This window comes from Gymnoscopelus microlampas (genome assembly GCF_963454915.1).
Source record: "Gymnoscopelus microlampas genome assembly, chromosome: 13".
NCBI classification, from domain to species: Eukaryota; Metazoa; Chordata; class Actinopteri; order Myctophiformes; family Myctophidae; genus Gymnoscopelus; species Gymnoscopelus microlampas.
The window spans coordinates 17,595,680-17,617,372 of record NC_139950.1 but is presented as its reverse complement, the minus strand read 5'-3'; the positions used below and the strand labels follow the sequence as shown (position 1 = coordinate 17,617,372).

At 41.2% G+C, this 21,693-nt stretch overlaps 1 protein-coding gene across 3 annotated transcripts in view; it reads left to right on the top strand.

Annotated features, from left to right (window-relative positions):
* adgrb3 (adhesion G protein-coupled receptor B3) overlaps positions 1-11,573 on the top strand; it is a gene marked incomplete at its 5' end in the record, with an annotated part of 241,850 nt that extends 230,277 nt beyond the window's left edge. Inside the window, 5 exons of one of the 3 annotated variants that reach the window (XM_084076725.1) lie at positions 4,340-4,630; positions 5,899-6,338; positions 7,329-7,364; positions 8,823-8,927; positions 11,359-11,573. In XM_084076725.1, the coding sequence (XP_083932851.1) occupies positions 4,340-4,630; positions 5,899-6,338; positions 7,329-7,364; positions 8,823-8,927; positions 11,359-11,553 (1,067 nt within the window). In that variant the 3' untranslated portion in view covers positions 11,554-11,573. Of the gene's footprint in view, positions 1-4,339; positions 4,654-5,898; positions 6,339-7,328; positions 7,365-8,822; positions 8,928-11,301 lie in introns of all 3 variants that reach the window. The other 2 variants (XM_084076727.1, XM_084076726.1) reach the window with 2 other exon arrangements.
* Positions 11,574-21,693: the final 10,120 nt, after the last annotated feature.

Genomic DNA, 21,693 nt, shown 5'->3' with positions numbered 1-21,693 from the left:
CTTTGACTCTGGGGGTCCCTGGAACAAAATATTTTGAGATGGGGGTCGGCGGCCAAATACATATACATTTTGGGGGTCCTTGACATGAAAAAGTTTGAGAGCCAGTGACATAGCAAACATAAATATTTTCAAGAAACGGTTTCTACATTTTGTAGAATCGGAACCTCAGGCCTTAATGGGTTAATTGATTAATGACTGGTTTATTGACATGTTGAGAGACCATAGAACAAATCATGAACATACTCTAGCACTATTTTGTAAAATTCTGACAATATATGCTGCAGGCACTGACCAATTAGTCCACGATTAGTTTTTTAAATGGTGATTGTCCTCTATTCTAACTTCTTGCCATTGAATGTAGCCCTTGGCTGTCGGATGTACTTCAGGCAAAACCAGACTATTTCGTTTCTGCTAAAAGAATCCTTACAGGTTATTACCGAGGACAAGAAAAGCCCACAGGTTAATGTATGAGCCAGCTCACTCTGTATGAGGACCTCAGTGGTATAAAGTAACTAAGTACATTTACTCAAGTACTGTACTTAGTTACTGTACAATTTTGAGGTATTTTTTACTTGACTGGAGTATTTACAATTTTCACTAAATTATTTCTACATTGCAGTATTTCTACACTGCAGTATTGATACTTTACTTTAAAAATGGAGTACTTTTACCACCACTGGAGGAGCTCAACCAATTGCAGTACTATAACTAGTGGTGTAACACCAGCTTGCAGCCTCATATCTCTGGTCTGTCTCTCTCCAGTGGTGGAATAAGTGCTCTGATATTTATTTATTTACAAGTAAAAAGTAGCAATACCACAATGTAGAAATATGCTTTTACAAGTAAATGTCCTGGATTCAAAATGTTGCTTGAGGAAAAGTGCAACAGTTTTGGCATCAAAATAGACCACCAACATTAGTACCTAAAGTAGGATTTTTTTTTCTAAAGTTAAAAAATATCCGGTATATTTTACTGTAGAGCATTTTTGAATAGCCGAAGTATAAAAGACGGCTTAAGTGGTTTATCTTAGTTTGGAATAATAATCTAAATCTGCAAAATAACTAAAGCTGTCAAATGATTGTAGCGGAATAAAAAATATAATATTTGCCTCTGAAATGTAGTGAAGTAGAAGTATAAAAAAACGTTTATTTAGTATTTAAGTATTAAGTATTTAAGTATTGTTGTATAAGTTTCGTATTGTTCTTAAAGTGCCAGGACACTTTGGTAGCGGTTTGGGTTGTGTTACTTACTTTGGAATGTAACTCGCCAAAAGGTGGGTGAGAAATCAAAAGTCATAGTATGCTCTATTGATTAGAAATCATTGACTTACATTGTAAGATAAAACAGCTCTCAAAGTCACTTTTTTTAGCCCATAAACGATTAGGAATACCAGGCTACTCAGAATATGTGGATCCAGACTGGATTTTCTTCCTAATAAAAATAGTAAAATCAACAGGAACTTGGCATTTTTATAAAAATATAACAAAGGAAAGAAAGGAGAGAAAAAACAACGTTTTGTGATGTTCTATATTGTCAGAATCAGCTTTGTTTGCGTTCGATTATGGGCAAAAAAAGTGACTTTGAGAGCTGTTTTACCGTCAAGGAGAAGCATATTTTGAATGATCCATTTCTAATCAAAGGAGCAACTATTTTGGATTTCTCACCCACCTTTGGCGTTACATCATGGCAAGGTGTCCTTGCACTTTAAGTACAGTACTTAGTTACTTTCCTCCACTGCCTCGTCTCTCCCAAACCACTGACGAGGGCCCTTTAAAATGGATGTGCTTCCAGGACCCCCAGATGACCATTATTCAGACCTTTGTGTGAAAGACCACTTGTTAAAGAGGAGAGAAAGCGGTCGGACCACAATGCACCTTGGCACAGAGCTGTCTCTTAGAACCCTGGATGGAGACGTGCTATAAAAGATAGATGGATCCTATACTGTACTATAGCTGTCATTCACCAACTATTGTCTGCACTTATAATGGGAAAAATGATTATAGAATTCTATTGTACAGTCAAACTAATGCATTCATTTATGGGCATAGAGTTGGAACTGGCTGATTAAAAATGTAATAATACACTTAATATACGTTTATCATACGATGACTAGCAAAGAAATGCAGATCTACAAGCTCACAACGCGTCACGTCGCTATTTTCAAAGGTTGACGTGGTTATAAAGGTTATTTTCACCACTAATATCCTCTTGCCTCATATTCTACAGTATAGGGAGTTGTTGGCATCAGGCAGGAACCTTGCGGTGCAATGTGTTGCGAGCTTGTAGATCGGCTATTTTTCACTACTTCTGCTATTGAAAAATAGCAGATCTACAAGCTCTTAGCGCGGCACTCGGTGCCGCGCTAAGAGCTTGTGGACCTGCTATTTTTGAAAAATCGTGAAAATGATTTTTTAAATGTTTTTTTCCCGAAAAACTGTTAGGATTTAGAAGTGGCGTCAGGTGTTAATGGGTTAAATGGATTTTTTCATGGAATTATTTTGAAAACGTTTGAATTTGTTTTTAAATTGTGATTATTTTGTGATTTTTTAAAAAATCTTTTCAAATATTAAGTAAAAACAAAATGTAGGTAACAAAAAATAAGGGGGTATTTACTCGCGACCCATAAAAATTGGTCCGTTTGGGACATTATACTGTGCTGTACAGTATAATGCATTTTTAGTTAAAAAACCTCTTCTTCCGCTATAAATTGTGCATCTCTTCCCCCCGGACTCACATGGTTCGCTCTCCTGGGTCCTCCAGGCTACTGTAACATGCAGCAAATTAAGCGGAAACAAAAACAGTACTTAGATTCTTATCTCGCGTTTCCTTGTAGTCTTGTGTGAGCCTTTGTGTAAATTGCTCCCTCCTGGTTCAAGGCGCAATGATGAAAATGGCCTCAAAACAAATCAACAGTGGAAGGTTTGAGTTCTTTTTTTTCCCTCTATTCTGATCAGAGAGAGGCGGTGTGTCCTTGTGTTCTTTCACAAGGTGACCCTTAACATGCAGGACACTGATACAAGGTAGCATTTTCACAGAGAGGTTCTCGCGAGTGAAAATTACTCAGAAGAGCAGATTTTCTGCAAGGCATTTACCCACTTTAAACAAACGTTTTAAAGGCCGATTAAAAAAATGTTTTCTAAATCCTACCGCTTTAAAAAACATATATATATATTCAAAGATTTGCAAAAATGTTCACGATTTTACAAAAATAGCAGATCTACAAGCTCGTAGCGCGGCACTCGGTGCCGCGCTACGAGCTTGTAGATCTGCTATTTTTGAATAGCCTAAAGAAATCTAAAAATGACACAGATGCGTTCCCGGTCTTAATAGGCGAAGCACTTTTAACCCCTGGTGACCCCATTTTAGGCATGTCATTATAGGCGAACATTTTTAAACATTAAAAAGCCGATCTTAAACAGCAGATCTACAAGCTCGCAACATGCTGCCATGCAACACGTCGTGAGCTTGTAGATCGCCTATTTTCGCATCTTTTAAAGAAAATAGGTTGTTAATTGTATTACAGTGCATGCACCATCAAGGTGTCATTTTAATGTTCATTGCATATTCACCACGTGTTCTACCACTGCAGTCATGCTTAAAAAATATACAGTAAAAAAAGAAAAAAAATCCAATTTGAGAAATGTCCATTCAAACTGGGTACATATTGACTCAACTTATCTGGCTCTATTTGTCCATGTAGTGTTACAGCTCAGAGACAGTAACCTCGCTATGAAAGTATTATAGTACAGTGGTTCTCAGAGTGGGGTCCAGGGACCCCCAGGGGTCCTTGAGGAGGTTCCAGAAGGTCCCCAGCTAATTTTGTTCATATAGCATCAAAATCAGTTTAACCACTTTAACCCTATATACCTTGGCTATTGGCAACACGTTGCGATGTGAGCTTGTAGATCTGCTATTTCCAAGAAGTCTTGAAAAGAACGTGACAAATTTGGAATGCTTTTGAAACATTTGAACAAGAAAAAGCAAAGATTTTAGTTAAAATGTGTCGCTTTAAGAAAAATATATATATTCAAAGATATGCACACATTTTCAAGATTTTTCAAAAATAGCAGATGTACAAGCTCATAGCACTCGGTGCCTCGTTATGAGCTTGTAGGTCTGCTATTTTTGAATAGCCAAAGCTAAGTGGTTAAAACGAAAGTGACGCTATGTTAACTAATTTAGCTGGGGACCCCCTGGTACCCCCCCGCAAGGACCACTGGTGGTCCCCGAACCACTAATTGAGAACCACTGGTCTAAAAAGGCCAGAAATAAACTAACCTAAACCTAAACAATCTCAGTAATCGTCCACGTGTTTTTTTTCTGCCCCCCTCCCACCCAGCCCTGCACAAAGACATGGGCTCTTGCCGCGCGGCCACCATCACCGGCACCCTCTCCCGCATCTCCCTCAACGACGAGGAGGATGACAAGGGCCCCGAGGGGCCCCTCAACTACTCCACTCTGCCCGGCAACATCATCTCCAAGGTCATCATCCAGCAGCCGTCGGCGCTGCACATGCCCATGGGCGTGGGCGACCTGGGCGACCAGTGCATGGCCGACAGCAACGCAGACATGCGCCGCACCGTCTACCTGTGCACCGACGACGCCATGCGCCAGAGCGACCAGGACATGGGTAAGAAGAAGAAGTGCCCCCTAGTGGTTGGAAGAAGTACTGTATACTCGCGTGTTTTTACTTGAGTAAAAGTGTCGATGCCGCGATGGTAGAAATGCTCTGTTACACGAGTGAAAGTGCGGGATTGTTTCATTTACTTTGAGTAAAAGTACAAAAGTATTGGTGTTAGAATGTACTTAAAGTACAAAAGTAGAAGTGCTCATTTATGCGGACTGTCCCATTTTCAAATGTATGAACGTCTTTTGAAGATAGCAGATCTACAAGCTCACAATGCGTCGCATTGTGAGCTTGTAGATCGGCTATTTTCAAATGAAGTGACATGGAATGAAGTGATTAATGTATGTTTTGTAATAATAATCAAAATCTGCAAAGTAACTAGTAACTAAAGTTTTCAAATACTAAATAGTGGAGTAAAAGTATAATATTTTCCTCTGATATGTAGTGCAGTAGAAGTAAAAGTACTGAAGTCAAAAATACCTCAAAATTGTTCTTAAGTACAGTACTTGAGTAAATGTACTTTACACCACTGGTAAGGCGCCGTCGCCGTTATCTTTTAAAGGGATATTTCACCCCCCATAAAATGGGTAATTTTATCATCTACTCAGGCTTTTGTGGACACCCAAGACAAGTTTGTAAGTTGCTCGATTCAGTATTTAGATATTTGATATTCATTTTATCAGACACGCCCCCTTCCTATACAAACCCAGTGTAACTTCAAACTCCATTTTAACCATGATAGATCCATCAGGAACACCCGTTGTTCTGGTGACTCATATTGCCCTCCTAATACGTGAGGGGGGCCTTTTTCATTATTTAACTTCATTATTTTATTGTATTACATTTTTTCATTTTCCAAATCTTTTTTTTTTTAATAAATGGAAGGGAAAAAAAGCAATTGAAAAAACACTTACGTATTAAGAGGGCAGTATGAGTCACCAGAACCAAGCACGGGCATTCCTGATGAATCTATCATGGTTAGAATGTTAGTTTGAGTTTTGAATGGGTTTGTGTCTGATAAAATACATCTCAAATAGCTAAATACTGAATCAAGCAACTGTCTGAAGGGTGTTCACAAAAGCCTGAGTAGACGATTAAATGACCCAATTAGTTTTTTTTAAGTGAAATATCCTTCAACAGAAATATCATTTGTATTCATTATAATCATGTCCCAGCGTTCAATGACATAAAAAAAACCCACAAAGAAATCATTAAACTCAAGTGTTTGTGCGAAAAAAAATGTCATCGTGACCGTTCTACAACCCCCTCAGACATGGGCGGCCACCACGACATGGAGGGCCACCTGAGCCAGGGCCAGATGATGGAGACGGACTACATCGTCATGCCGCGGGGCTCGGCCTCTGCCTCGTCGGTGGTGGGGGGCAGCGTGCCCACGCTGCTGAAGGACGACGGCGGCAAGATGAGCCTGGGCATGGACGCTTCGTCGCTGCCCCACGAGAGGCTGATGCACTACAAGCTGAGTCCCGACTACGGCCTGGGCGTCCCGGCCGGCATGGTGGGCATGGACCACATGAACATCAGCGTGGACCAGCAGTACCCCGGCCCCGGCGCGGTGGACCAGCACATGGGCCAGACCACGCTGCCCTTCGAGCCCCGCACGGCCGTCAAGAACTTCCTGGCCGAGATGGAGGAGGGCGGGGGGCTTTCGAGAAGCGAGACGGGGTCGACGATATCCATGAGCTCCTTAGAGGTGAGGCTGTATTCTACGTCGGTGATTGTTTTCAGCCCTTTTCATTGAAAGGACCCACAGTTTGATATGTTTTACGGCAGTGGTTCTCGACCTTTTCAGGCCGTGACCGCCCCAAAATAATCATATTTGAACTGGGGACCCCCCACCACCCTGACAAGCACTTGGAATTATAGGCATTACATTTAGTTTGACTCTGTTCCACAGATAAATAATGTGAAAATAGCAGATCTACAAGCTCACGCCTCGCGTTGCGAGGCGTTGTGAGCTTGTAGATCTGCTATTTTCTTGTAGATCCGCCATTGGCTAATGTTTGACCAGTTTTCATAGTATAATTCGTTGAATACTTTTGATGCAGTAATGGTCTTTTTTTCTTCCTTTTTTGGAGATATTAGAAAAGGTCTTAAGTCCTTACATTGTCACTTTACTGTCATCTGAAGACCCCCATAAAATCCTGTGGGGTCCCGACCCACAGGTTGAGAACCACTGTTTTAGGTTCATGCATTAGATCGTTTATTTATTTTTTTATCTCTGGGGCCCAAAATCTACACAGTAAAATCCTCATTGTTAGAGTGTACAAAAGTTCCATTTGTACACTCAGAGTTGCAGACCCATAAAGGGTCCATTTGAACCTCTGCTGGTCCCCAGACCCTACGTTGAGAAACAATGGGGTACTTAATGCTCAGGAGTATTGCAAATACTTTGTTAACCACCCTATTTAATACTTTGGCACATTGCCATGCAATGCGTTGTGAGCATGTAGATATATGGTCGCTATTTTGGAAAGATTTTGGACAATTATGAAGCATTTTGGAGAGTTTTTACATTTTGGACACATTTTGGACATTTTCACCTAATTTGATGAATAATGATTATGTCCAAAATAGGGACGTTAAAAGTGGTCAATTGGGTCATATTGTTAACATTTTGTATTTATTATGTACCATACTGATTACTCAAAGTCTAATCTTTTTCTCCTTATCTTTTTTACAGAGAAGAAAGTCACGGTACTCTGACCTGGACTTTGAAGTAAGTTTACTTTTGGTCTCGCCATGTTCATGCATCTATAGCTTTCTTACGCTGTCGAGTGACGTTCCGTTGCGTTTGTGTTTGCCATTTGATTTACCACTACTTTTGTGGCACTTAAGCTTATTGGAGTTCCATCATCCTAACTGAACAAAAATTTACGATTGTGCTGTGTAGTCAAGGTAAAAGCAAGGCTATCAACTGACAAACAAGGCAGCAGTTCTCACATCCATGTTTTGTTTTCTTCCTCTCCATCTCCTATACATCCACCCACCGTGGCTATATGTTGATTTACAAAATGAATGCTTTTTTAAAGTCATTTGCACACTTCACGTCTGATTTATCTGACAATACTTATATTGGCTTGCAATCCGAGGAAATAGACACGTAACCAAACCCCCTTTCTACAGGTTTGAGCAGCATCTTTGCATTCAAGGCTATAATTAGGCTTTTCTGCACATGTAAGACAAATTGACAAAATAAAGGAAACACGTTAAATGAAGCGATGCGGCAGCTGTTGTGTAGGATGCATCACCTTGGGTTAGTTTTAGGTTCAGAGTCCCATGTGCCATGATAACAATGCAGGCATGTTTACTAGGTAGCGTGACATGATATTGCCGCCAGCACGAAGATCGTCATTGAATGCCGGCATGCAAAATTGGTACAAGTTCACACATGAAGTATGACAGTATTTCCCAGCATTTCAAGTGTGAACGGTAATACACCAACGTTGTTTTTATGAAGCATCTTGTTCATAAAACGACACTTTCTTCATAGAACTCATGTATCTTATGAAAGCACCGTCATGATGCAATGTCATGACAACACTGGTAATAACACTCTGTGATGACAATGCAGGGATTTTGCCTACTGTAGGTAGTGACGTGTAGTGACTACTGTAAGGTGACGTGATATTGCCAGTTTGAAAATCTTCATCGAACGCCGGCATACAATATCGGCTCACGTTCACACATGACGGCAAAATTAAATATACTGTACCAGCACATGGCCAGCATTTCAAGCAAGTGTGAACAGGCCTGAGTGCAACTCTACAGTTAGGGCTAGACCAAGAAACAAGTGCATCATCGTTTTCCATCTCCATGGATATTATGAAACGATGGACTGACTTATGCAATACACAATGCTGAATGCAGGCATTCTAGAGTCTAGACACACTATGCCAGAGAATTCTTAGCGAAGTGTGGTTTGTCATCAATATTATGCTAGTGTTTCCTTTATTTTAGTAGGTATTTGTACATATGCAGAAAAATAGATTCTTAGTTTTTTTTTTTACATACGTAGGTTTTCTGGCCCGCAAGAAAAATATGGCCTATACTAAAACGACGACGACACTTTCAAATAGAAAAGTAGAACAGCTGTAGGGGGTGGAGAGACGAAAAAAAAGATGCATATATTTGCATTATTGGCTTTGAATACAAGAAAAACCCCTTGCCATTGCAGAAAGTCATGCACACCAGGAAAAGACACATGGAGCTGTTCCAGGAACTGAATCAGAAATTTCAAACCCTGGACCGATTTCGAGACATACCAAATATGGGCAGCATGGTGAGTAACAGGAAACGCCAAAAAAAAAAAAGTGGGGTGGGGGGAGGGGGGTGGCTGTCAGCCCCATTAGAGAGAGAAACCACCATCCAAAACACTCTGTTTTTTCCCCCGATCTCCAGCACAGGATACGTAGTGTGTGATTGTGCAAATGAGCGGTTATCCGGCTAATGTATTCATGTGGAAGAGGAGCCTCCTATACCTACTATTGGCTTGCCAACAGCTGGCAGGGAAAGGGGAGGGAGGGGAGGCGGGGGTATGAGGGTTGCCCCCCCCACCCCCCCCACACCCAGTTGAAGCGTTTTCTCCACAAGGCCAGAATTAGGGAAAGGAGGGGGGAGGCTGTCTTTCGTAATCCAGCTGCAATAGAGTGCATCCATTTCCCAAATGCAAGGCCATGAGTGCACTTTTATTTAACATTGCACATTTATCTACCCCCTGCAAAACCCATCATTATTCCATTAATGCATGGCCGATTCTTTAATCTATCAACATCTATAAGACATAATTGCCTCGAGTTCTGCTATTTATTCACTTAAGTATGTGTGTGTGTGTGTGTGTGTGTGTGTGTGTGTGGGGGGGGGGGTTCTTTTGTTTGTGAATTACGCTCACTGGAGTAGGTATTGAAAGTCCTGTTTTTGAGTGTGATTGTTTCCAATTCTAAAGCCCCCCCCGGCCGGCTTTCGACACGAGAACCCGTCCAAACATCTCTCTCTCCACACTTAACCGGAGATCTAGATAATGGCCATGGACGGTGGACATTTATCCACAGAAATGGCTCTCCGTGTTGTGTAATGCACCAAATTGGGCTGTTGACCAAACATAGCCACACCATTGTGTGCGCGGTGTGTGTGTGTGTGTGTGTGTGTGTGCGTGCGTGCGTGCGTGCGTGCGTGTGCGGGCGCGTATAGGCGCTGTCAGCTAAACAGCAGCCTTTCCACTGCATGTAATCCTCTTTCACTCACATTTCAATCACCCCCACAGCACAATGTAATTTGCTGCTTGTTGCTTAGTTACCACTGCAAGGACTTTTGTACAGAAAACGATAACCACATCCTGAACACCAATCCCCCCCCCCCCCTTCCTTTCTTTCCCCAAATGAATCTACTGCAGAGCTGGCTGCAGACAACATTAGTAACCATTGTGTAGTCTGTGACTGGGAGCAGTTTCTCTCTCTCTCTCTCTCTCTCTCGCCCCTAGTCGCTATAGCCTCATTGTGACTGTCAATGACAACAAATTCAACATTTACAAAAGGGCTTCACAGCTGGAGCCACACATAGTCAGGCCGGAGTCGCCGGTGCTTCAAGGAAAAGCGTAATCCGCTGCTGTGAGAATAGTGTGCATTATTGTTAAGTGTAAAAACCATGTCCACCCAAACAACAAACTCTATATCTGTTATTTTGATAGTTCTCTCCCGGACGTCGTGCCCGTTATCGCTGATGACAAACCAGTTATTCAAAATCAAGTGCCTATTAACCCTCTAAGACCGGGAACGCATCTGTGTGACATTTTTAGATTTCGTTGGGCTATTCAAAAATAGCAAATATACAATATATTGTAGATCTGCTATTTTTGAAAAATCATGACAAGTTGTGCAAATATTAGTTTGTTTTTTTTCTTTTTTTTTGGCGGACATTTGTAACTCAAATCTTTGCTTCTGGGGGGTTCCTGGAACTAAATATTTTACAAATGTTCGCTTTAACCCATTTAGACCTGAGGCCGATTCTAAAAACGCCTTCTAAAACCTAACCTAAGATTTCTGAAAATGTTCAAATTCTTACTAAAAAAATGTATACAACATGATGTTGCTATATGTATAGCAACAACTAATGAGAGACAGAGGTGGCTCCCGGATTCAAAGGTATAACAACGTATAGGTGGCAGCAGGTCTAAATGGGTTAAAAAATATATAATCCAAGATTTTGCCACGAATTTTCAAGATTTTTCAAAAATAGCAGATCTACAAGCTCATAGCGCGGCACTCGGTGCCGCGCTATGAGCTTGTAGATCTGCTATTTTTGAATAGCCCAAAGAAATCTAAAAATGACACACCGATGCGTCCCCGGTCTTAGAGGGTTAATGCAGATGGTCACATTTTGGACTGAAAAATATATCAACGTCAGGTCCAGGGACCAACCAGGGGTCCCATGCAATGGACCCTTACGGGTCTGTAACTCTGAGAGTGTACAAAGGGTCCATTTGGTTCCATTTGCACGCTCTCAGAGTTAATTAAACACTGAGGATTTTACTATTTAGATTGTGGTCCCAGAGATTAAAGGACATTTTAACCAAATCTGGATCCATGGCCTATAGTGGTGCATATCAAACTGGGGGTCCTTGAATGAATGACAAAAGGTTTGAGAATCACTTGGTTTAGCTCACGAGGATGCTTGTCTGTCCTAATCCCCACTCCTCTTTGGCCCACGTTTCGCAGGACAAGGCAATGATGATGCCAAACAAGAACCCGTGGGAGAGCTACAATCCAGCCTGTGAGTACCAGAATTACGCCACTATGAATGTACTAGAATCTGACACCAAGGACTCGTTGGAGATGACGCCCGCGGAGTGGGAAAAGTGTGTCAACCTACCCTTAGACGTCCAGGAAGGAGACTTCCAGACGGAGGTCTAAGAGGTCGGGGAACAAATCTAGGGAAAAACGCAAAAACCAGGAAATCGAAAAGGGAGAGCGAGGATGTATTTTGCACTGAAGAAAAGAAAAAAAAAAAAAACTGACAAAAAAAAAAAAAAGCGACAGACTTTTCTAACAGCCTTGGCATACATATCTGGATATTACGAGTATGGCAGGGACATCATGTGCCAATACGATAACGAAGGACATACGAGAGGTCACGACGACTGAGAAAAAAAACATGGGGAGGGCAGGGGAAACAACATCAGTGTTACTTTTTGTATTCTCACTAGTGTAGTGTGGGGGCCTGGTGTACTATATTTACCATCATGTGTTTCAAAATATCTGTTGAGGAATTGGCTACGAAAAAAAAGGTAATCTCTCTAGATGACACCTCGAAAACTATAATGACATGTCATGTCGTTCCAGCTTCGTCGGGTTCAGTTTTGATTTCATAAAACTGGACCCGGAAGCACAATGTATATATTTATGCAGGTTTTTAAAAAGTTTATAACAGTCTGTTTGGCCATTACTACACTTTTTACTTTATGATATAAAAACATGGGAGTCAAAGAGGATTTTTTCTGTCATATTAAAATGAATGTTTGTCAAGCTACATTCTTCATTGCTTTAAATGCAATAAAGATAATACTCACTTTTATATAAATAATATATTTCACAACTTTAATACTGCAGACTCTGCTTGAAGGATCCCAGCAAGCTCTCTCATCTGCAGCTCTGTATAAAATATTTAAAAACAAAATGTTGTATGGTGTAAATAAACTTTTGTCTACATATGTTTTACTTGTGCCAATTTATTTTAATGAAAAGAAAAAAAATGCCAACCTGATCAAAAGTTATAGCGAAAAATGTTAACATTTGAAAAGGAATGTAAATAAAAGAGGAAATATGTTCGTACTGCTTCAGGGGTTGTGTCAAGTTTATGTGGTCTGCTGTTGTGATGTTGCCTTGCTATTTTCTAACAAACCAACAGAAGCGTAATTGTCCACATAATGTGAAGGTTAAAGCTTCAATCTGGCGGTTTTATGTCCGTTGTCTCCCTCTAGTGATGCAGAGAGGTCATTTCAATGATGTCTGAACTACAATCAAGATGGCGGCACTTCTAGTGTCCAATCCGGTGCGCCATCTGCTTCACATAACTATTGACATTGACAACCAGTAAGTTTCCTAACCCAGGGATTCTCAACCTGTGGGTCGGGACCCCCGCATGATTTTGGGGGGGTCCGCAGGTTAAGTGACAATTTAAGGACTTTTTAGACCTTTTTAATACCCCCAAAAAAAGAAAGAAAGAAAAGAAAAAGACAATTACTCAACAAACTATACTATAAAAACTGGTCAAACATTGGCAAAAGTGTCAAATAATCTAAGAAAGAGGCAACAATTGTGAAAATAGCAGAGCTTGTAGATCTGCTATTTTCACAATATTTATCTGTGGAACTGAAAATGTAATGCATCAATCCTACATTCCACGTGCTTGTCAGGGTGGGGGGGTCCCTAGTTCAAATAGAACCACTGTCCTAACCGACACCAAGGTCTAAAAAGAGTATGTAGACCACCTCCAACCATGTACTAGTTATATTGTGTTAACATACCCTACTATACAGATTGGTTCAAATAACATTGTATTCATTGCTTAAAGCTCAAGGATTGAAATCATTGTATTACAGAGAATGAGTTGTATCCTAAAGCAACAGACTGAGTATGAAATCTGCTAAATGCTAGATTAGATTTAAGTATCTACCCCAGAATAGTATAAGTGTATAATTTATTTACAAAGCTGAGGAAAACTCAGTCATTCCACTGGACAGCAATTCAAGAAATATGGTTCTACTGTATATGCGGTCCCTCACAGATACCAATGTCCCTCAAAAAGCCAACTTGAGATTAGATAGTGGTCATCCCTTCCATCTAAGCTCTACACCAGCAGTAGCCGGTAAAGCTGCGCAACTCTGCCTCACAAATCCACACCATAATGTGCTTTCTGATTTTCTGGCTAACTTTCACAGTCTAATAGGCTTCTGTGTGCCTCTGATGTGCCTTTAGAAGGTTAACTGGATAAGATCAGTTAGGTTTTACTTGGGGGGGGGGGGGGGGGGGCAGATGGAGCAAAGATAGGACCATCTTATGGCTTATAGGAAATCTTATTTATTCGGCCAGGCAGTGTGTGCAGCCACTTCAGCCGAGGGAACATCATAGCATGGTTCCCCCTTAAGCCCAATTTATGCTCCACCGTACGGATGGAGTCACACGAACTACAAGCTCACACAAGCTCATGCAGCGGAGCATAAATCAGGCTTTAGGAGCAGCATAAGCTGCTCCTCATGGCCCTTATGCAACGTGAAGCAGCAGCAATCCACCCCAGCATACATTCGATGAGAGAGAGCGAGAGAAATGAAGAATGATTACCATCAAGAGACCACTTGCCCACTGAGTGATAAGGGGAAAAAAAAAGAAAGGGTCGGGCAGGAAATGAACGGAGCACAGATACTTGTGCTTACACTAGCTATATCATCCCATAAGTTAATTGGGCAGACAATGAGTGAACAATGAGATTTCTTTCCAGTAGCTATGGTGCGTATTGTGACACATGCAGCTCAGGGTAATAATAATGTGCGTTGTACAGTAGGTTTTACGGACGTTTCATTGCGTATGAAAACGCATTACAATCCAGGCTGCATAAATGTATTGTAAAAGCTGCACATTAAATTGTGACTGCAGACATTCCAGCTTCCTGAATCCATATGCTTTAGAATTTTCTTTTAAATATCCTCATCTCTGATTGCAGTCTGGCGCCCTCTGTTGAGAGACTAATGTACCAACTAACTCCTGGCTTTGTTTACTTGTTTATGGCGATTTCATGGATTAAAACAATGTATAATCGGTTTTCTCTGCACACACGCACACACACACACACACACACACACACACACACACACACACACACACACACACACACACACACACACACACACACACACACACACACACACACACACACACACACACACACACACACACACACACACACACACACACCTCAACATTAAACTGTCTTTTACCAATAGTTTTCATCACAGCCACCTACAGCATTATAGTATTTCCACATTTCCTTGTGATGTATTCAAAGTTTTTCTCAAAGCATTTAGTGGCAAGTGCTCACTGAGTGTTTGTAATGAACAGCTGGTCTAAGTCAAAGATTGAAAGCAAGAGATTTCCACTTTAAGAGCCGCGATTAATAATGTATTGGAATGAATAAAAGCGTAACCGATCTGTATGGCAGAGCGGGGGTACCCAACCGGTCGGTCATACAGGGCCCACTGGTGGGCCATGAGGATATTGCAAGTGGGCCCCCAAATAATTGGCAACAACACAAAGCTCTGCAGTAGTTGGAGGGTTGGCCTCTCTACTCTTCCATTGAGTCATTTAGAACAGGGGTCTTCAACCTTTTCAGGCCAAGGACCCCCTAGCTGAGACAGAGATGAAGCAGGGAACCCCTCTATATTGTATAAAATTGTGTTTCAGATTAAAGTTTTTTTTTTTAACTTAGTCTGCTCTTTTTCCCCTCTACACCTATAGCCTCTTTGCCAAAAATAGCCGATCTACAAGCTCTCTGTGAGCTTGTAGATCGGCTATTTTTGGCTAAAGTTCTCTTCAGAAAAGGGATGTTAGGGTTCAAGTGGTTAAGGTAAAAAAAAAAAATCATATCACACAAAGATTTGGCGGACCCCCTGTAGTAACTCTGAGGACCCCCTAGGGGTCCCGGACCCCCTGTTGAAGACCACTGATTTAGACCTTGGTGTTGGGCAAGGACACCTACTGGTTTACAAGTATAGTTCACTTTCAAACATGTTTGGGGTCATTTTAACGTCTACTTAGGCGTTTGTGAGCACCCCAGACAGTCTCTTTTTTTTCTCTTTCTTGATTCAGTATTTAGATATTTGATATTCATTCAGACACGCCCCCTTCCTATACAAACCCATTGTAACTTGTAAACTCTTTTAAAACCATAATATATTCATCGAAAACACCTGTCCTTGGTTCTGGTGCCCCCTAATACATGAGGGGGCCGTGTTTTTTCGATTACTTTTTTCATTATTATTATTTTTTATCTAAATACTGGATCAAGCAAATTAAAAACTGTCTTGGGTGTTCACAAATAAGCCTGAGTGGACCTTAAAATGATCCCAAGCATTTCAAACACGCAAGTGAAATATCCCTTTAAGTGCAATATCTCCCCAGGTTAAGCGGAAAATAATGCTGTCTTGGCAGAAGAAGGGTAAAAATTTGGTCTGTCATATATTTAACAGACCTGGGGTTCAAATCCCAGGTATAGGACATAAAACTTATGGATTGCAGCTTTGAATCGGGTGGAAAAACGATTTACCAGCATAAAAACAACATTGAACAGTGAGTAGTCATGGCCAGTGGTTCTCAAACCTTTTCATGTCAAGGTCCGCCAAAATGATATGTATTTGGCTGCAGCCCCCCCATGGATGCCAGGGATTTTTATAAAATAGCAGATCTACAAGCTCATAGTGCCACGCTATGAGCTTGTACAGTACATCTGCTATTTTCCCTCTTTTTTACCCCTTTTTTAACATAAATCTTCTCTTCTGGGGGTCCCTGGCAAAAAAAACTTTTCCTCTGTCAAATACATATCAATTTGGGGGTCCTTGGCATGAAACAGTTGTGAGAACTACTGATTTAGAAAGCCCACCATTAACCCAGTTACTTACTCGTCCGACGTTGGTTCCCCAGCTTGTCTGTCTTCTCCATGGTTAGCTCTCCAGTGGGTTCTTTGGTCCAGGATGGAAGATGACAGGGCCAGGGCCTCTCCAATGTCAGCAGGCCTTGTCACATGCCAACCTGTTGTTAGCTGGTCAGTCAGGTATGGTCGGCAAACCCTCTAGACTTAGTAAACTGGACCTGTGTTGGCACAGTAGTTGGACTGCAAAAATAGCCTACAAGGTCACAATGGCTATCTTTGGTTAATGTTCACCCCCAGAATATGAATGCTGGCATTCAAGGGGTTAAGCATTAGTAATGTTTTTATACGTGAAATTGGTTGCACACCACATCCCACACATTGAGAGCCATATGCGTGCATTTCCCCATTGTGAACGTTAATTGTCTAACATTGGCTAGCCTAGCCTAAAGCTGTTATGACTGAACTTCTAGACCTCATGGCACGTGGCAGCCATGTTGAAATTGTGGGGTAAACAACATATGGGTAAACATAGGTGTTACCAATGATACTAATTAAGGTTACATTCCATTTAGTGTGGCAGAGGCAGAGCCTGTCCCACAATAGCAACACCCTGACTCTGTTTGACTCGAACAACCTCAATTAGAATCAATGGCAACACCTGTGTTTTACCCTACTATTTCACTTCAAAATGGCTACTGTGGAAAAATATATTTTGGCACGTTTAGTGGAAGGCGGGAACTGGGTAGAGGGCATATTAAATGGGTTTAAAAACAAGCCTGCATTAAACTGAATTCTCTACAAAAACTGGCAAGGAAACATACAGACATTACAAACATCATCTTAAAAAGATACACGTTTGTAATATTTAGTAATATTGTGGTTCACAATGCCTCTGCATCACACTTCTATCAATCCACAGCACGGATTTACAGCAGGGCCATAGTGTAGTGTTGTCCACATCAGCCTCTCAAGGTTAAACGCCGTGTTTAAGGGCACTTCATGGCCTGTCATCAAGGCACTGTCACTGTTTACTACCAGACCACACATCCACAGTGTGGACCAAGGATTTACAGCTGTCTTCAGGGCCTTCAGTGTTTTTCATAAATTCTGAAGTAAATTGCTACAGTTAGTGTACACACACACCAGTGGTGTGTTCTGCCGTGTTACGCTATATATATGTAGTATGATGTGCAGAATAGTTTGAAAAAAAAGCATTGCCCTCTAACTAACCATTTCATCCATTGACCACGCGCGTGTCGAGCATATCGTAAAGGCGCATGTCGAGCAAGCTCATAGCGCGGCACCGAGTACCGCGCTATGTGCTTGTAGATCTGCTATTTTTGAAAAAATCATGGAAATGTGCGCAAATAAAAAAAAAATGAGTATATATTTTAAAGCGAAAGTCTTTAACTCAAATATTTCCTTCTGGGGGTCCCTGGAACTAAATACTGTAATTTGAGATGGGGGTCCACGGCCATATCATTTTTGAGAACCACAAATGTTTTTTTTTAAAAACTGTCAGGATTTAGAAGACATTTTAGAATCCCCAGAAGCAAAGATTTGAGTTACAAATATTCACTTTAAAAATACATATATCCAAAGATTTGCACACATTTTTCATGATTTAAAAAAAAACAGCCCAAAGAAATCAAAAAATGACACAGATGCGTTCCCCGTCTTAATGGGTTAATGTCTGACTGCATCACGTGCTGTTCATTTTTGTTGACTGATTAAGTATTCAATCAATCAAATTGTTTACATGCAGTAATGTTTTACTGTACTAATGTCCTGTGTATTGGAACCACAATATGTAGTAATATGTTGTCAGATAGTGATGTTTAGGATCTTCTGTAACCAACGATGTGGATAAACAGGGACATTTCATGGTTCTTTGAGAGGCTCAGATGAAACGTGCTATTTAATGTAATCCATTAATTTATGGATGTTCATTGGCCTAGTTTTATAGCAGTCATGGGCCGTTGTTGACATACTTTTTTTTGTCCACAATGTGAAGCGTCTACTTATAGTTCCCCACCTAGCCACGTTATTCAATGTGTTTCATCATTTACAGTACAGCTCTCTCCACAGCATGGGTCTTCAACAGGGGGTCCGGGACCCCCAGGGTGTCCTCAGAGTAAACTACAGGGGGTCCGCCAAATCTTTGTGTGATGGGGAACATTAGACGAAAATAGCAGGCGTATTTAGTCAAGACTCAAGTTGACAAAGTATTGAGGGTTTAACCCATTGAGACCTGAAGCCGATTCTACATGTCTCCTAAATCTCAACAGTATTCTGAAAAATGTATGTTTCTATATCAGTGGTGCTCAATCTTTTTCATGTCAAGGACCCCCAAAATTATATGTATTTGGCCATCAAAATATTTTGTTCCAGGGACCCCCCAGAAGCAAAGATATGAGTTAAAATGTTCGCTTTAAAACATATATATTCAAAGATTTGCACACATTTTCCATTTTCACGAGTTTTCAAAAATAGCAGATCTACAAGCTCGTAGCGCGGCACTCGGTGCCGCGCTATGAGCTTGTATATCTGCTATTTTTGAATAGCCCAAAGTGTAAAATAATGCTTTTTAGCTCAAATCTAAAAATGACAGTTCCAGGTCTTAAGGTTAACTGTTTGAAAATACACACCAGCACAAATCCGACATATTAAAAAGATAATATATGTCAAAGAAGTCTATGATGCTACTGTATCTATGAAATCTATGAAAGAAATGTAATCTGCAACACAATTGTATACAATATCTAGTGTTTTTTTTCTTCTTTTTCTTACAGAACAAAATACATCCAGACAGACATCAGAAATCTTCTCCTCAAATATCACATACACGTTTAAATATTCACATATATATATTCTTCAATCAATTCACAAAAAGATAACAATAAAAAAGTAACATACATCAAACGACAGACATAGGTATTTCTTCGGCCTACTGTTAAAAAACTAGAACAACATTATAGGGGATTGTTTGAACTTGACCTAGTGATATTTTGCATCTTGTTTTCCAAAGTTTTGCCATTACAACACACACAATATACAATATGTAGTGGGGGGTCCCTGCTCCTCAGCATAACGTCTACATTTTAGGCATTTAGCAGGCACTGTTATCCAACGCAAACTTACTTAAAAATACACAATATGATTTAAAATAATCGTGATTATATTGAGGATTGTCCCAATTAAGTCAACATGATCTTTCACACATCAAAAAGACGATACGTCCCTTTTTTCTGTTTTAAACGTGGGCCCTGGAGAGGAGGGGACATCTTTGTTAATCCTGCGAGGGGGAATTCAGTTTCATCTTCACCCAGCTGAAGGCTGCTCAGATGGCCACGATGGATGTTCGGGGGAGACGCTGTTGAGGGTTAAGTGTCGTGCTCAGACAGGGACACTTCGACAGGTGCACAGGTGACCTTCTGATTACCAGTGACCTCTCTACCCGCTCAGCTACGGCCGTCCCTCATCGATCGCGAGAGAATTTGCTTTAAAGACACAATCTGTAAACGTTTATGTCTCCCTTTGACAGAGAGATGTGATTCCATCAAGTAGTTGACGATGTGATATGTTGTGCAGCTTGTAGATCGGCTATTATTTTTGAAAATCTAATGGCGTGATCAGAGCACGTCATGCAAAGCTCTGGCCCAGTCAAATCCGGATGTTACGTTTGTGACGCCCACCCACCTCCACCCATACGCCAGTTTTAATATGAAAACGACGTGCCCAAAATACAGGCCCGTCTCCTTTGAAAACAAGCCCAAAAGAAGCGAGCAATTTAAATCTATATTCATCAGCTATTTGAAAATAGCCGATTTACAAGCTCTGCTATTTTCATAAACATCTGGAAGAAAAAGTTAACAGAAATTTGGAACGGGAGTCCCTGGCGCAAAACATTTTCAGATGGGGGTTAGGGGACAAATACATTCATTTGGGGGTTCTTGGCATGGACATATTTGACAACCACTAGTTGTTGTTAAATAATAATAAAATAAATTGGGAAACAAGCCCAAATAAGCAACTGCACTTTAGAAACAAGCCCCAAAAACCGCAACCACCAATATTTACAAGCATCTTTACAGGAAAAAGCAAGCCCAAAGTCGCTTATAATAAGCGGACATGGCAACACTGGTCTCCATCTATATGCTGTGTAGAGGAAAGGTATTTGCAGGGGCGTCACGGCCATTCACCGTGCGTACGACGCCATAGACATATAAAGGTAGACGCCTCCTTCGGCTCTGAAGCGTTCGTATCTCGGGCGCGCTTCCTTGTTCCGCAGGGCTATCCCATATAAGGCTTGGGCAAGCTGGAAACTTCCGTGTGCGTCACAGAAGGGGGCGTTCGGTAGGCCAATCAGAGGCAGGTGGGGCGGGTCTTTTCTTAAGAGGCAGCCGCGCAGCAACTAGTCAGTTAGACGCGCTGTGATTGGCCAGTAGTTAACGCGATGTGATTGATCAGTAGTCAAACAGCCCTGCGGAAGAGCCTTGTATTGAGATACCAGTCGCTACAATGCAGAGGCCAATGAGGTATCTAGGTTTCTATATCTATGTACGACGCGACACCCTCACTCTCACTGATCCGTGATTTCATACCCCCCACTTTTTGAAAAAAAAAAAATACATATATTTTTTGATAATAAATCGTTAAAATCAGGAAAAAATAAGAATTACATAACCTAACCCTTCACCCTAAAACCGAAATAAAGTAACCAAAACACGTGTGAGCACTGACCAACACCAAGAGGCAGAGAGGCTTGAATTAAAAAAAAAAAAAAAAGTATTTTATTTGCCGGAATTCCACAAAGGCAAACAGGAGGGTTAATGCAAAACAAACTTAAATCTTCCTCCCCAATGGGGCGTTTGAAACAGAGTCGTTTTCCAATGCTTTAGCATGAAACTCCGGAGGTTGCCTACAGGAGGAGAGACAACACTGATTAGAATACACCCAGCTAACAACATCTATCTAAGAACAGTGAGGAGTGTGTTTGTAGCTTACCGCCCGACGCCGCTTTCCTCTCCCAGGCGTTTGAGACCTCTGACCGAACAGGGTGGCTTCAGTTTAAACCCTGGCTGATCAGTACACAGGTGTCGTCACTTGCTTGAGTAGACACAGCAGTCATCATTTCAGTCTGATTGAGGAGGAGGTACCGGGGAATGTACCGGCCCTCAATCACCCTGCCCAGGGTCAGAGAGCTCCACTTACCTCTGGGAGGCCGCGTGTCAGGGGCGAGCCCACAGTGACACTCCACACACGATAAAAAACTAACAAAATCCGCCCAAAAAAAACAACATTGTGAAAATACAGAATTTGTTTACATTTGACAGCTACAAATGTTTTTCAGGCTTTTTCAAAAATAGCAGATCTACAAGCTCATAGCGCGGCACTCGGTGCCGCGCTAT